This window comes from Ambystoma mexicanum, chromosome 13, assembly GCF_040938575.1.
Source record: "Ambystoma mexicanum isolate Mex_15411 chromosome 13, UKY_AmexF1_1, whole genome shotgun sequence".
NCBI classification, from domain to species: Eukaryota; Metazoa; Chordata; class Amphibia; order Caudata; family Ambystomatidae; genus Ambystoma; species Ambystoma mexicanum.
This window is the reverse complement of record NC_090938.1, coordinates 593735508-593752944: the sequence shown is the minus strand read 5'-3', so window position 1 is coordinate 593752944 and position 17437 is coordinate 593735508. Positions and strand designations below refer to the sequence as shown.

Genomic DNA, 17437 nt, shown 5'->3' with positions numbered 1-17437 from the left:
TTCTGGACTAGGGGGGCTGGGGTCACCACGGTTTGGCTCCTCGAGCCCCTGGGCTCTAACTGTACCTTGCTTGACTGCTGATCTCTTTTGGTTCCTTGTTTTTACAGACGTGGGTGCATATTTTGAGGCGGGGACGTGGCTGCGCTACAACATGTCCTCAGCCTACTTGGACGCAGTGAGACAGTTTTCTAGCATAGTATCTCAAACCGTGCCCGACGACCCCTTCCCCAGACTGAGCTACCCCTATAATGCCAAGGACAACTTGACCATGAACCGCGAGGAGATCGTGTTCAGCTTCAGCACCAAGGTGGCGCCTGCCGTGCTCATTTACATCAGCACGTTCACCAAAGACTACGTGGCCGTCATCCTCCGAGAAGATGGTGAGTACCTACAAAACAGAGCCAGAAAGAAATGGTTGATCCCAATTTTTATTAAAGATGGTGCTCGCACAGTAATTAAGGCTTATGTGTTATGTAAAACGACTCTCTTTCCTGCAGGGATCCTATCCAGGGAGTAGCCTGGGGTGGCACGTGCCACCCCTGGAATCTGATTGGCCACCCCAGGTGCCACCCCATTATCCTAAACTATGATCATTCTGTGTGTGCGCTCGTACTTCACGCCACCCCTGCATAAGTCAATTCCCCACTTGAGCCATCCCAGTCAAAAGGGTCTGGACACCCCACTGCTTTTCTGAGGTCATATTTGCAGTTGCCAGTTTTACTAATAATGTCTGGGCCAGGAGACTCAAATATTTGAAGGTATGAACGTTGTCCAGTCTATGTAAAAATGTGTATTTACATGTGTTATGTGGTTTTACCTGCATTTTATGGTTGTTTACCCGAAATACAGCAGATTCTGGCTTTGACATACAACATGTTGGAGGGCTCAAGAAAGGGTTTAAGGGTATGCAGAGTGAGAGGGCACAACAGAATATATATTTATATATAGCAGAGGAAATGGAGATACTGGGAGAGTGAATGCAGAGAGCTCCCAAACGGCGAATGGGCAGTCTGGGAATATACAGGGCTTGGAGAGAGAGAGCGTTGGCATACTGGGAATGTATAGGGTTCACTGCTTAAGAGTGAGCACTTCGAGTGGCTGTATGAAGGTCTCAGGGGCAGTTTGGGTACACTGAGGGTGTGGGGACATCTCATGCAGTGGGTAGGAATACTGGGAGTGTGCACAAAACGTTCACAAATGGAATAGCATCCCAGGCAGGACAGGATGGGCACACTGGGAGAGTGCAAGGTACTAGTCACATAGTGGTAATGGGTATACGGGGAGAGTGCAAGGTGCTAGTCACATAGTGGGAATGGGTATACTGGGAGAGTGCAAGGTGATAGTCACATAGTAGGAATGGGCATAGTGGGAATGGGCTCAATGGGAGAGTGCAATGTACTACTCACATTGTGGGAATGGGTATACTGGGAGAATGCAACGCGCTAGTCACATAGTGGGAATGGATACTGGGAGAGTGCAAGGTGCTAGTCACATAGTGGGAATGGGCATATTGGTAATGGGCACACTGGGAGAGTGCAATGTGCTACTCACATAGTGGGAACGGGTATACTGGGAGAGTGCAATGCGCTAGTCACATAATGGGAATGGGTATACTGGGAGAGTGCAAGGTGCTAGTCACATAGTGGGAATGGGCATAGTGGGAATGGGCACACTGGGAGAGTGCAATGTGCTACTTACATAGTAGGAATGGGTATACTGGGAGAGTGCAACGCACTAGTCACATAGGGAGAATGAGTATACTGGGAGAGTGCAACGCTCTAGTCACATAGTGGGAATGGATACTGGAAGAGTGCAAAGCTCTAGTCACATTGTGGGAATGGATACTGGGAGAGTGCAACGTGCTAGTCACATAGTGGGAATGGGTAAACTGGGAGAGTACAATGTGCTACTAAGATAGTAGGAATGGGTATACTGGGAGAGTGCAACGCACTAGTCACATAGTGGGAATGGATACTGGGAGAGTGCAATGTGCTAGTCACATAGTGGGAATGGGTATACTGGGAGAGTGCAAAGCCATAGAGAAAGGATGGCACGCCTGGAGGGTGCATGGAACGCTCAGGCAGATAACAGGAGTGCTGGGAGGATGTGTCAATCTCAGAAAGAATAACTAGACATATTCAGAGGGCGAATAGAGCTGGAAGAGTTACTTGGCACATAGCAGTGTGTATGGACATTTCAGTGAAAGTGGACATACTAGGACAGCAATAGAAAACATGGCAAGGCCAATGTTTTGAAACCTAAACACACACACACACACACACATATGTATGTCTGTCTTTGTGTGCATAGTATGGCCAATGGTTGCCCTCTTCCAGGATGACTTTTATGAGCCAGTCGTTGAGCTCAGTTTTCCCTCTCAAGATGGAGGGTGATTGTGTGTCACATGCTGCAGGTTTCCCCAGGGGTCCCTCCACCCTGTCTCCGCTGGGCAACAAAGGAAAACACATCAATCGAATTTAAAAGTCTTACTCTGAGTTTTAGGGGTTCCCATGCCCTTTTAAGAGCTGCACCTCTGGCTGCTGGTGGGCTGAGGCATTTAAAAAAGCTCTGCCCACTCCTCCTCTCTGAGCCAGCTCTGATCTCTTTGTCCCTTCTCATTCTCGCTCCCACTTCCATTGTCTTCCTTAGGCCAAACGTGCCCATCACCAGAACCTACCTCCTCCATCTTCTCCCTCTGATGTTCCTTCTCTTCACACTCCTCTCTCTGCTTCAACCCCTCTTTATGGAACCTCTTTCAGTCCACTCTCTTTGATGTTCTCTCTTGCCTCTGTCTTTCACAAGTCTGACTTTCCATCTGTTGCTTTCTCTTTGGGGCCTCTACCAATCAGGCATGACTCTAGTTCCAACCTCCTCCTGACATTTCACCTCCTCCTTACATATCTTTCCTTGCCCAGCTGCTTTTGCCTCAACCTCTGGATGTTCTGCATCAGCACATTTCTCACTATTTGGAACCTCTTCTGTTTATTCTCTGCAACCAACTATTATACCTCTCCCAACCTCCTCCCACTCTAGTTCTCTGCCACCAATCTCCACTCTATCCACCTTCTCCCCATTTTGGCATGCTCTGCCTCTAGTCTCCGCACTACTCCCAACCTCCTCAATTGAATATTTTCTGTTGGCAATCCCCTCCCAGTATCCAACCTCTTTTACTGGTTATGTTCCAACTATAGTCTCCTCTCTATTCTCAAACTGTTTCTCTAGATATTCTCTGCCACCAACCTTTTCACCTCTCCCAAAGTACTGATAGAGTCTATCTCTTGTCTCCACTCTACTTTCTGTTCTTGATATGCACCACCATAGATTTCCTCCCTACTGCCGCCTCTGGGTATTATCCTCCTCTAGCCTCTTCTTTATTCCCAACCTCTTTCTCCATATCCTAACTGCCAACCTCTTTTTCTATCTCTGGTATATTCGCTATTCTCAAACTCCACCTTATAGTTTCCACTACTGCTAATATCCACCTGCTGATCCGTCTCTACCTTCTCCGCCACCTCCTTCTACCCCCTTGTCTTATCAACTTTCCTTCTGCTTGGATGTCACTTCAGATTGCTCAACCTCTCCTTCTTCCCCCCATCTCCTCCTCCCATTATGCCACTTACCTCTCAGCCCCCCTTAGGTCTTACAAGCTCGCTTGTTGCCTTCATTTCTCTCTCTGATCTTAACTATTTTCCTTTCACATCGGACTCCCCTCTACTCTCACAAATGTTCTCCCTCGCTCACTCTAAGGTCTCCTTTCTCTTCTCCACCCTACTCCATAAATTCTCCTTGCTCGGCAGTAATCCTGTAACTTCTCCCTCTAGCTTCAGTCTCGCCTCCAGACCCCCACACTATTCTTACTCCATGCTCTTTCTTCCATCTCTCTCCTACTTCATTGGTTCTCTCCAACCTTCTGCTCCAATGATTCTCCTTCCCTTGGAAGGCTTCCCTGTTATTGACCAAGGCCTCTGTGGTAGAAGGGGGACAAACTAAAGCTATTTGAGGACTGGCGAGCTTCCTGGAATTCCAGACCTGTAATTGGAGGCCTAGAGAGGGCTGTGCGTGGATGGGTGCTGAGCAGATCAGTATAGTTTGGGGTTTCTTAATCCCATTCCCTGTATTTGAGGCTGTTCCAGTAGGCTGTGCGTGTGTGCTGGTTCATGCACTTTGCAAGCAGATCCATGGATCGGGCAGACTGGTCTGCAGAACCGGATAGATACGCAGATCCTCTGTAACTCGAGATTATCGGTTTTGCAGCCCCAAGAGGTCTTGGGGTCTCTGGCAAATGGAAGGGTTCCGCTATAGAGACTCATGTGATAATCTCCTGCCAGGCCAAAGGGACCAGGGCAGTGGACTTTGTGAAAGAGGATATGTCAATTATCCAGCAAAGAGAGAGTATGGGCAGAGGCTCAGCTGGGACAGAGAGAGAGCATTTTGGTTCTCAAAGAGATGGAGCTCGCGCAACTGTGAGAGGTTGTTGGTGCTCTGTACGAGACGAAGCAAATTACTGACGAAGGTTATTGAAACTCACAGAAAGCTAATAGTCCGAATGAGGTACTATTTGGGGGTTTGAGAAGTGTAAGAGGGGGATTGGTCACTAGGAAGCATCTTGGGAAACTAAACATAATGCCCGCTGGTCAAAGGCATTGGTCCTAAACAACACTGTTTTCTGGGAGAGAGACATCCCACTTGATGAGACAACCAACAGACTATAGGCGTGATCTTTGGGTGGGACGTGGGTAGAAGGTTTTAAGCCAGTACTCTTTTGCGAATGGGCACGCTCTCTGCTGGCAGAAGGCCTTGGGATTTGGCGAAAGAGCTCAGTAGAAGCTTGAGGAATTATAGCTGGGATTACAGCTTTTGCCGAACACATGCTTCAACCCCCATGTCGCCCCCGAGGCACCCATGTTTTCAGTAATCAGCAAGCTTCCTGCATTCAGGTTAGTCTGAGCGATTAACATCACACCTCCCAGAAGGCATTAGGTTATTAAATGAATATTAATAGATGCAAAGATGGCGTCCACCCTGCATGGATCTTTATGGCCACTCTATCTCAAGCATCAGAGGGTAAGTGGGTGTCAAGGAGTATGGAATGAGTCAAATCCTGACTGGGTCAAGAAGTGGGGTACGGTTCTCGGCGGTGCAGAACAGTGGGCTGCACCGTCAATAGGAAGTCAATCTACTGAACATGCATCTGCTCTTAACAACCCAACATTCATTTCAAAATGTGATCTCTGTAGGTATTTTGGAGCTGCGCTACAACCTGGGCACCTTGAGTCCGTACATCTTCCCTTTGAGTAAAAGAAATATGACCGACGGGAGGCCGCACCGAGTGAACATTACAAGGCTCAACAGAAGTATCTACTCACAGGTTATGTGATGTCCTTAAGCATTCTGCACTTTGCCATTGGGTTTTCTGGCCAGTACTGGGGAAGGAGCAGAGGCACCAAAGAATCTTGACCTTGTCCTGTATTAGCTCCACAGGGACTGCATTCACAGCGGAGGGCACATATCAGGACATGTACGTTTGGGGCAAAGTGTCCTATCCACAACAAAATCATGTGTGCTCTGCCAGCAAACGTTTTTTCTGCTGGATATTTTGAGCCAGCACCCCCCATGCCCCTGTTCTACTGTTCCTTTATAAATCGCCCCTATACTGCGCATGTTGCTACCCCATGACCCTTTACCATATATAGAATTGTAGCTCAGAAATTTGGTAAAATGTTCCATTTTATTGGCATTCAATGTTTTAACATTGGCCACTTTCGGGCTTTATTTTATGTGCATGGAGTGATATGCACATTTATATTGGTGTAGAGCAGTCACCTTCAAACTGAAGGGCTGACCCCTCTTGGGGGGGCTCGAAGGATGCCTTGGGCGGGGGAGCTGTGGGCAGACTCTTTAAAAAGGGATTAAGATGAGTGTGTTAAATATAAAATATTAGCAGATTTTGTACTGCTTATATTTTCTATTAAAAGCATTCACCTTAATCCATTTTAAGGAGATTGCCCCCCCCTGACCCCCACGCTCCTCCCGGACATCCTTTGGGCCCCTAAGCGAGGGGTCCAGAAACAATACTTTTACACGGGGGGGGGTTGAGGGGGGCTCGGTATGAAAACGTTTGAATGCCTCTGGTGGAGAGTGGTATGCTAATTACTGAGTTGGCAGTATGGCCGCAGGTTTGATGAGTACTGACTACTCTCCTCTACTTTTAAGGTGGACTATTTCCAAATTGAAGAAAACAAGCTTTCCTTAATAAGCGACCAAAGACTCGACTCTCCGAAGGCCCTGTTCCTGGGCAGGGTCATGGGTATGTAAGCATGATTGGATACCACCATTGAAGACTCATAATTATCTTCATTTTCATTTTGTTCCATTAACTCAACTGGCACAGCAGCGCCTGTGCTAATGGGGACAATACACAGGGTGATTGGCCATCACTGAAGGTAAGGGTAGCGCACTACTTCGCTCGGGCCCTTGCCTCGGGCTGGAGGCCTCTACCAACCAGGATGGATTACCCTGTGACTTATTATCGTCTCATACGTTTGTTGTCCTTCTTTGATGTTTATGTTTTCGGTTGGTCTGATCCCTTTCGAGATGGTCATCCCTGATCTGAGCACAAGGAACTATTGTCTCAAAACAGGCATCCGCACCACAGCAATCATAGCACGACTGTCTCAACCAATGAATTAAGAAATTAGAAAGAGCAATCAGAAGGCAACGGAAATGTTTGACTTCCCAGAGAGATGGTGTCTTGAAGTCACTGTGAGGCACAAGGGGACTACAAGTGTGGGGAGACAGCAGTTAGGCTTTGATAAAGTAGGGACAGTAAGGAGCTCATTAGGAGTATGGCAGGGCCTCCAAGCTCCAAAACAAGCGGAATATTACGTACATCCTACCAATCATAGGCATTATGAGCACTGAGGTATTTTCTTTTTACCGTATTTTAGAAATACCTCCTCCAATAAATACCTCATGAATCTGGGTTGGAATAACTACTTAACATAAAAGGTGGAGGTGCAAGGGTATTTTGCTCCCTGCATGCCAAAACATTCTGCCCCCTAAGTGAAGGTATTGGCTAGTCCCCAGCTCTGCAACCTTTGGCTTTCAAGATGGTTTGGACTTCAACTCCCATTAACCCTGGCCAGCATAATCAGTGGTAGGGATCATGGGAACCCTAGTCCAAAACACCCGAAGTGCTACATGTTGCAGATACCTGCGCAAGTGCATCATTTAACATTTGTAATAAACAGATGTGGGGGGGGGCACATCAGTGATTCTCACATGCACCCCTTTTTCATGATGCACAATTCGCTCAAGGATCCTTATGGCCGCTTCTGTGCATGTACTCTGCATGGCACGCCAGCGCTGTGACCCACTGCTGTTCCATGCACATTTCGATCTAAAAATGGGAATATATGTTTACCTTTTTAGTAAAAATGGACAGGGAGTCCTTCTGAAATACCAGATGCAGTATTTCATAGGTACTGCATTTTCGGCATGTGGGACATTTACAGCGGGTACTTTCTGCTGAGAATACTGCATGGAGTAATGGTAATCTCCGCATGCGGTATTCCTAACAGAAACACCCCCATGTCGCGATGCACCCTTATGTGGGCAGTGAGACTATGAAACAACCAGAGGTTCCTGGAGGTAAACTACTGTCCGTCACTCAGCTGCGGGACTTCACTCGGAGGCCTGTGTCTGGCAAGGGAAGGAGGGTCCGACCACCACCAGGGCAGCAGGGATCCCTAGAGACTAGTATGCCATAGATGGAGGTCTTGCAATTTCTCAGTCATACCTTGGGGGTAAACAGGGTGAGGCATCTCTAGGAGGCTCTGGGGGGGGGGGCTATAACCCCGGGTCTTCCGGTTGTAGCCCGGATAGAAGCTCAGGAGCTACAGTCAAAAGTCTAGCTAGCCCCGGGTCCTGACAGTCCCGACATGCTAGGACTTTTCCAGACCTAGAAACACCCCTGGCAGAGACGCTGGCACAGACTCCCATTTCATTTCACTGTATTCAAATGTATTTTGTCTAGAAATCATAAAAATATAATTCTAGAAGATGACACTTCCCTGTGGTGGACTAGCTTCCAGGGAACTCTGGCGATTTCCCCATAGGCCTCTGCACCATGGGTCTATTTTGTGTGGGTAGCCTAACTTTCAGATCCCCTTACCCTCTCTCCCAAGAACCTGGCCACTATCCTAACACCTCTTCTCATCCACATCCCTTGTTGTGTTTAACTACCTTTTAATCCTTTTATAGTAACAAATATGCTTTAAGATTAACTATGTGGACCCATTTATTCCCATGAAGGAGCCCCCAAACCTTAACACGGTGTAAAATGGGGCTACTTTGAAAAACATTTCCAGGGCCGCTTGTGGTTCCCATTCCACCCTTTGATACCCCATGGTCTACTAGAGGAAATCAGCTAATTTGGCGTTTGTTTGGATGTGTTCATTCTTCAGAAACCGGATCCATCGACAGGGAGGTGCAGAAGTACAGTTCCCCTGGTTTCTCAGGGTGCTTGGCCGGCGTTCAGTTCAATAACATTGCCCCTCTGAAAGTGAGGTTCCGGCCTTCCAACCTGACGGGGAACCTGCGCATTAAGGGCGATCTGGTGGAATCCAATTGTGGTTCCGTGCCGCAGAATTTTGAGACCTACCCGCCAGAGATGGATCCTTGGTACACAGGACCAGGTAGGAACTAGCACTGCTCATTTCCATACCTCTCATTGCCTCGATATTACCAATAGCCCTGTTTTGGACATAGGGCTGCTGTTTTTTTATGTGTACTAAGCACTTGTCAATCACACTGACCCAGATTTAAGAACGTTCAAATAAAGTCTGATTGTAGGACTTCTAATGAGGTGTCACTGACAACAGTGTCATGACATTTTACCAGTCTACAAAGTTTTTGTGAGCATGATTTATTTATTTTTTTGTTTTTTGTTTTTGTAACCTAATAGAGTAAAAGATAGTTTGGGAATTGCAAACAATGTATTCATTCTTAAAAGGAGACCATTAGCAGATCAAATTTCCAAAACATTTTCGACTTGTGCTTTCATACACTGTAAACATCACAATTTCCTGCGCTGTCTCATAAGACATTTACCATACATGTGAGGAGAAATAATACAATAGTTATCAGTAATTTCTGATGTGACAATTTAGGGCTCGCAAAATCTACCAGTCCACTCAGATAGTCAAGGAGATTTTATGAAGGCTGAGTACCATTGTTGGTACTCGACCTTGCTGGCGAGTACAGGGGTGTTTGAAACTTTTATTTGACATTTACTGCAAATAAACTATTTGCAATAAATGGCAAATACACGTTTCACTGTGAGTTGCTGGACTCTGGGTGGCAGCATTGTGCCATATATGAAGTAGCCTCATGTTGATATGCACCATTATACAGAAAGCACTGGAAGAATTGTTGTCACCATGGGTCGAGTGCACTTCTCTTAGGTCGAGTAGGTAAACACCACCTGCAGGTTAAGTGGACTTTTTAAGAATTTGAGAGGCATGCATTTATAGGCATCATTGGTAAGTGACTTATGGCAAGGATGTGCAGGTAGAACATAGAAACATAGAGCTCTTCAGCTGTAAAACTCAGCTGTTAACATTAACTATGTTAGCTAGAAATACAGTACATTTGTTAATGTTCTGTGTTTTATATGTATTAGCATTTGAAATAGTTTAGAGCAATTTGAGATCCTACAAAGGAAAGAAGCAGGGAGAAAAGAAATAAAAAATGAGCAGAGAGGAAGAAGGAGGTTGGAAGTAAAGATGGGGCAGGGAAAGAAGGGGAAGAAAAAGGATGGGCTTTAGATGGGAGAAGGGATGAAGAGGAGCGGGGAGATGTAAATATGGAGAGAGTGAGTATGGCTGGCACGGGGTTTGAATTAAAAGTAAAGAACAAGAAGTTAAAATATTGTATCCAGGAGGAGAAACGGAAGTGGGTGGAAGCAAAAAATGGCATGGAAGAAGAACAGATAGGGAGAGGACGTGTTGAGGAGATGGTTGTAATAAATATGGGGACAGCAGAATTGAAAATGTGGTTCTCAATTCTGTTTTTTCGTAGCGCCAACATGTTCGATTTCAGCAACTTCAGAGCATTTAAAGACCCTGCAAAGTGCAGAGTAAAAAAAAAAAAGCTGAATTTTGAATATATGACAGCAGCGAGGGGTGGAATGAGATGACGTCATTAATGTTGTAATTGCGCTGGGTGAATTATGCCCCTGCTTTATTGTGTTCTCTGATGTGTTCCCGATTAATTCTGATTCCCACAGAGCACAGCAGGCAGAGAAAGAAAACCATGCCCTTCTGGTCCACCCGCCTTCCTATCCATTGGCCCGCATGTTTACTCTTTATGTCCAAACTATCCCACTCTTCAGATAAGTGTTTAGACTTCTAAAGGGTTCTGCGTGAACTAAAGCCCCACTAGTGGGTGGGCCACATGAGATCCTGCTGGACTGGGTGGGATGGGGAGGAATAGATGGGTCCATTATGTGAAGGAACCTATTGTCAAACTCCCGGGGAAGGTTCCGCTGGAGGTAAAATACTGCCATGGAGATTCTAGCTCTGCCGGGTAGTTACTTTGGCAAAATTGGTATTGTGTGTCATTGTCAGGGGTATAAACAAATGAAGAGAGCGAGGAGGGCACCACTTGGTAATTTGGAAAGTAGCGAGAAGGGTTCTGTCATTCAAAAAAGTAGGTATTTGGAATATTTTTGCCTGAAGCTGCCAGTCCATAAGAGACCCCTTAGCACTGGGATCTATTCAAACCAATAATTTCCAAAAAACAAAGTGTCTCCACTTTATTAGGAAAGGCGCTTCTCAGTTAGCCCCAATCTAGGTTGCTGTGTCTAAGTTCAATGCTCGTGGTATCAAAAATACTAATTCAATGGGTTTAGGCAGACAATGTTTAATGCACATTTCTGTAATGTTAAATAATAAAAATCTTCTTAATAGGTAACACATAGAGCATCCATCCAAAAATGCCCGTAATACTCAGGTGTCAGTGCCAATGCATTTCGGTAAAAAAACCTTCATCAGGGCAGTATTACAGCACAACCTGAAATTTCATTTCTTATTTGAGTCACCAAAATCACAACGTACATTCAAATACATGTATAATATATGAAAACACATACCCATTTGTGAGACACAGCCGTTTGGGAAATTGTAGAAGAAAAAAAGCAATTCAATTAGTGTTCTGTAGTATTAACTATTACGTGAGTATTTTTGCGAGCTAGCAAGCTCTGCATACCTTAATTCAATCAAAGAACGCCTGGATAGCCACGTCATGTACGAGCACAGTAAAAATCTGTAATAAATCGTAGTTATAGATTAAAAGGGAATCTCCTACACCAAGTGTAACTAGCATTCCAATTTAAAGTTATTTGGGAGTATCTGAGCTTACCCGGCGACTTGTAGAACGTTATAACCGCGAGTGCAGCATTCAGCGCGCTCGCGGTGGGACTCGTTGTGTATTTAAGGGTAACCATGGAGACGGTACGAGGCGTCGTGGTCACGGGGGAGCACGTACGCCTCGCGCCCCACCCCCCGGCGTTAGCCATGGGGGCGGGGATGTCTCCATGGTAACATGCCATGGAACTGTTACTACGAAAACCAATACTGCACTAGTTTAACATTAGGTGTTCTTACTTTAGAATAAATGTCGACGTTAAGAGATACAAATTACATTACATGATAATGCATACACGGCTTGCATGGTAGTGTCCCTTTTTACAAATCTGGTGGATAGGTAACTGAAGTCGTGGTTGGAATTCGAACGCCTAGCACACATTATTTTCAAAAGCCCCGATTCTCATTTCTAGTCATCTGGAAAATACTGGTAATAAAAGTACTGGTAACAAAAAGGTAATACAATTTATCCATACACACAGTGCTTAGAGTACAAAGCCCCTGGCACAAGAGGAATTTAGGGGTTAAGTTTGTTCAATTAGTCCCAATTATTTACAAGAAGCACATATAGTTAATTTCTTCATTGAGCCCCCTCATGAGAATTTCCAAAGAAAAATGGATCAGAGAGAGACCTTTTGGATTGACCGGCTGAGCTCCCTCACTCCGAGGGGGCTCAATGAAGAAATTAACTATATGTGCTTCTTGTAAATAATTGGGACTAATTGAACAAACTTAACCCCTAAATTCCTCTTGTGCCAGGGGCTTTGTACTCTAAGCACTGTGTGTATGGATAAATTGTATTACCTTTTTGTTACCAGTACTTTTATTACCAGTATTTTCCAGATGACTAGAAATGAGAATCGGGGCTTTTGAAAATAATGTGTGCTAGGCGTTCGAATTCCAACCACGACTTCAGTTACCTATCCGCCAGATTTGTAAAAAGGGACACTACCATGCAAGCCGTGTATGCATTATCATGTAATGTAATTTGTATCTCTTAACGTCGACATTTATTCTAAAGTAAGAACACCTAATGTTAAACTAGTGCAGTATTGGTTTTCGTAGTAACAGTTCCATGGCATGTTACCATGGAGACATCCCCGCCCCCATGGCTAACGCCGGGGGGAGGGGCGCGAGGCGTACGTGCTCCCCCGTGACCACGACGCCTCGTACCGTCTCCATGGTTACCCTTAAATACACAACGAGTCCCACCGCGAGCGCGCTGAACGCTGCACTCGCGGTTATAACGTTCTACAAGTCGCCGGGTAAGCTCAGATACTCCCAAATAACTTTAAATTGGAATGCTAGTTACACTTGGTGTAGGAGATTCCCTTTTAATCTATAACTACGATTTATTACAGATTTTTACTGTGCTCGTACATGACGTGGCTATCCAGGCGTTCTTTGATTGAATTAAGGTATGCAGAGCTTGCTAGCTCGTAAAAATACTCACATAATAGTTAATACTACAGAACACTAATTGAATTGCTTTTTTTCTTCTACAATTTCCCAAACGGCTGTGTCTCACAAATGGGTATGTGTTTTCATATATTATACATGTATTTGAATGTACGTTGTGATTTTGGTGACTCAAATAAGAAATGAAATTTCAGGTTGTGCTGTTATACTGCCCTGATGAAGGTTTTTTTACCGAAATGCATTGGCACTGACACCTGAGTATTACGGGCATTTTTGGATGGATGCTCTATGTGTTACCTATTAAGAAGATTTTTATTATTTAACATTACAGAAATGTGCATTAAACATTGTCTGCCTAAACCCATTGAATTAGTATTTTTGATACCACGAGCATTGAACTTAGACACAGCAACCTAGATTGGGGCTAACTGAGAAGCGCCTTTCCTAATAAAGTGGAGACACTTTGTTTTTTGGAAATTATTGTCAGGGGTATGACATTACCATTGGAGGCAAATGCCAAAATGCCATAAGAGTTCATTTACCCCAGAGGTAGAAATGTCACCGGTGTAATACATATTTTTTACTGCAGCACCATGAATATCACTGCTGGCCAATTCCAATTCTTCCTAGTTGTGACAATTAAAGTTAAGTTTTTATCACATGGAGACGAATATTATGCACACAATTATTTTCTTAAATGTTACTGTTGAAGTTGTTATCTTTAAAAACTGCAAATAAAAATGTATTGAAATCAAAGCAGTACGAAAAATAGAACAAAAGACCACACCTCCCAAGATTCCCCACACCCATGTGATCCTTGTCCCACCAATAGCAGATCCATGTGCCTCATTTAAGCGTCCCAAAGTCCATAGTAAGTCATCCAGTCACAGCTTCTAAACTAAACCCTGTGCAGCCAGAACGCCAGGCAAGAAAGGGAGATGCACCCCAATCCCCCAGAAACAATGACTCACAAAGAGCGCGACTGGAGCATGCAGCACAAATACGGAAACCAGTTGGAGGAACTCCCTTGAAGCTGAAACAAGAGCAACCAAAGAGAGGGGCTAGTTTACATAGTTTAGGGGTGGGATAATACTTGCCTACGTGCCATTGTGAAAAGCATCCCTTTCTGTCTTCATAACTGGGGAGAATCCTAATGTTTGCAGCACGGCAAGGAGGCTGCCTAGTCTACTCTTTCAAAATTGAGCGAGTACGGTGGATGACGGCTGCCCAATAGGGTTATAGTAAAACCTGTGACACCCTGAACACAATCCAGCTAGGCCAGCTCCCCAGTAGAGGCGATAATACTGGAAGAGTGGGTGCAGGATGAAATGAATAGCTGTGAAGAGAACATACTTAAACCCTAACTGCGAGATTGATGCTCAACCTCATTATGATTCCAATGTTTTTCTGGGCAATTATCGACAAACTTAATTACTGTTACCGCCTCCTGGTCCAGCAGATTTACCGCTAGAGTTCTGAGTTGTGTTGAAGTGGTCTTAATCCCCAATTCTACACTCCATAGTATTCTATGGGTTTTTGGCAAGTGAACCGCAAACTGTAATTTCGTCACAGTAAACGCTGATGATTTTTGGAGGTAAATTGAAGAGGATTTACCTCCAGCTAAATACGAGAGGTAAATCCTCCAAATTGCCTTCAATCTCAGGAATGGGCAGAGCACTAAAATGGGTGGAATTTCCTTAGTGGCCAAAAAGTGGCAGCATCGGAATTATCACCAAACGTTTACTGCGCTGCCAAACTTATAATGAGGCCCAATTGCCTCAGGCATTTACCAGATTTAGTTCAGGGAAATCACCAAATGCAGGACATGTTTAGAAATATACTTGGAAACACTTGTGGTATGTGCCCCGTTAAATCAAGTACTCAACTAAATAAAATCATAAACCCATCAGCATCATAAGCGTAGCGGACAGAGATAGAAGAGGGAGCTCCTTATTGGATCGAAGAGAGAAATTACCAAATGCAGAACCCAAAAATGGGTATACATTGGATAAGGTGGCATCCTAATGAGAGGTGTACAAACTAGAAGCTTTCTTCTATAGTATGCCTCAATGGAATAGCTCGCTAATAGACAGCAATCATGCGATACGACAAAGTAACTGATCAATCTGCAGAAGTTCACCACCTGCACTACATCTCCAATAAGGTGACTGAAGCACCTCAGATCACATGTGTTAATCAAGGCAGCACAATAGGACGTGAGCGAACTTGAGGCTGAGGAATCCGGAATAAACCCTGGGAGTCTCGAAATCCCTGAATTCAACCACGCCATTAATCGCAGCAGAAGATGGAACTCTTCCTGGGGATCCCTTCGTTATTTTGGCTCCCCCGGGGAAACCACTTCACAATTGACCATCAGATCTCAAGGTAGTGGATATCCTGCCTGAGATGGTGAAATTAGAATGATGAAAACTATAAATGCCTGCTGCCTCTGGAAGCACAGCAAGGGTTTGTGGATTAATGTGAAATGTGTGTGTTGCCCCTTTAGCAAAGGAGTACTATCCATTCCTGTTCAATCCGGCTCTGGCACCAGCTGGAGAATCTAGGACGTTGGTGGTCCAGACAAAAGGCAAACAGATCTATCTGAAAAGGACCACACCACTGTGAAATAAGGTGGAACACGCAAGGACAAAGGTGCCAGCTGCTGACATTGGTTAGATGCCGAGAGCTCCTGTCTGCTATCAGATTATGTGTTGCCAATGGAATGCTGTCTCAACCTTTATGTGATGCTGGACACAGAATTCCCAAAGGCTATTGGCCATAAGAGACAACATGTGTGACCTTGAATATCCCTAACTTGTTTCTAAACTGTTCCGCCAAGATGTTGTACATCTAAAGGCGGACAAGACAGTGTAAGCACACATTGGCCAAATAGCAAGCTAGCTGATCTTCCAATGGACTGTGAGGAATCCTGCGAGAATCACCTAAGACTTGATATATGCTGCAGGCTCCCATCTGGGCTCCTTCCTTCCAGTTGAGGATAGACCACACCTTGCACCTCATCTTATCAGATTGGCGTCTGCCTCTAATAATAGATCTATGGGGAAACAAAAAATAGCTCTACCATTCCAAGCCTCCATCAAATGAATCCCCCAGGTCAATTCTCTTCTTGCCACCCACCCTAGAAAGACGAACCTTGTTTGCATAACTGTAGCAAATCCTTAAGTATATTCAGGTGCTGGTATGCACAGTTGTAAAGAGGGGCTAAGAAAATAATTGTGTGTGGCGAGTGTGATGACATGGCAAACAGAAGGGTCTCAGACTTTGGGTCTTTTTACAGAAATTACTTTATTAAGCACATATAACCAAGACAGGGTTTAAAGAATAAAGCAAAATGTTCAAACATAAATGCTTTAGAAGTCCACCCCTGAGCGAATAATGCAAAACTGAACGTGTACTTCACCTATGAAGTAAAAAGGTGATCCAAATTACTAAAACCCCTAAAGAAGCCTCGTCTGTCACAACTAATCCTTTAGCTTAAAATAAAGGTTTACTGAATCAATCGTCGGAATAGCTTGATTATATAGTGCAATGAAAAATATAAATGTAAAGCTCTTCGCTTGGATGAAAAGTATTGAGGGTAGAATACCTAACTTTAAATCCTTCTCTAAATAACAAAAGTCCAACAATTTAAAAGAGGTTTTCTCTTATGGTTTCCTCAGATGGACAAACAGTAGGGGAACTCATCCGAGACAATCAAACTTCGACCTGTAGTTGTCGTCGAGCTATAGGACCCCTAGGCAAGGATCAGCTGGGTCATGGACTCTGGTTCGCTATTTCCATCATTCAAGTGGTTCATCCCTTTCTTCCTTGGTGTGACTCCTCTTTCCTTCAGGAGTCTATCTTTACTTTATTTCTCTCTTTCTTCTTTTGCTTGTCACGTCCACAGGGGACCTGCATTATTGCCCCTCTCTTTTTCAGGGGATATTTGCTTTTTCCCCCTCTTCTTCTCATGGGACCTGCTTCTGTCCTGGTCTCTCTCTACCAGGATCTTAGCAAGGTTTTGCCTTGGCCTCTTCCCAAGCTCCTCAGGCGTGTCAGCTCTTTCACCTTTCTGGCTGTAGGGCTACTCTCTTCTTCCCGCTGGGTTAGTCAGTTTTCTCAGACTCTTCCCAGGCTCATCAAGCAGGTCAGTTCTTCGATCCTTTTGGCTTAGGTGGGCTGCAGGAGTACTCGCCTCTTCCTCCTGGGTCAATCATCTTCCCCAGCCTCTTCTTAGGCTCCTCAGGTAGTTGAGTGGCCATCCCTTTAACAAAAAATGCCAGAGTTCTCAAGGCCCTTTTCATTCTTGTCTTACCTTCTGAATGTTTGACCTTGACCAAATGAAGGGACAAGTGTTTGGGATTTATAAGAGGGGGGATCGAGCACCCAGATGGCCCCTCGATCCCCCTATGGTGGTTGAAGTGTTGGGAAATAGTTGTGGCTGAAAAAGTGACTGCTATTCGGACTGGGAATCTGAACTACTTCTTGAACACCTGGGTCCCATTTATGGAATACGTGGAAAAGTTTCCATGCCTAACCAGAAGACCCCCCCTAAGGTGCTGGCTCCAATAGGGGCCGACTTTGCAATACTG

At 44.9% G+C, this 17437-nt stretch overlaps 1 protein-coding gene across 1 annotated transcript in view; it reads left to right on the top strand.

Annotated features, from left to right (window-relative positions):
• Positions 1-17437, top strand: part of CNTNAP1 (contactin associated protein 1) — a 419356-nt gene that overhangs the window by 388116 nt on the left and 13803 nt on the right. The window contains exons 19-22 of the mRNA XM_069634419.1: positions 108-380; positions 5238-5368; positions 6214-6307; positions 8466-8696. Of these exons, the coding sequence (XP_069490520.1) occupies positions 108-380; positions 5238-5368; positions 6214-6307; positions 8466-8696 (729 nt within the window). The remainder of the gene's footprint in view (positions 1-107; positions 381-5237; positions 5369-6213; positions 6308-8465; positions 8697-17437) is intronic.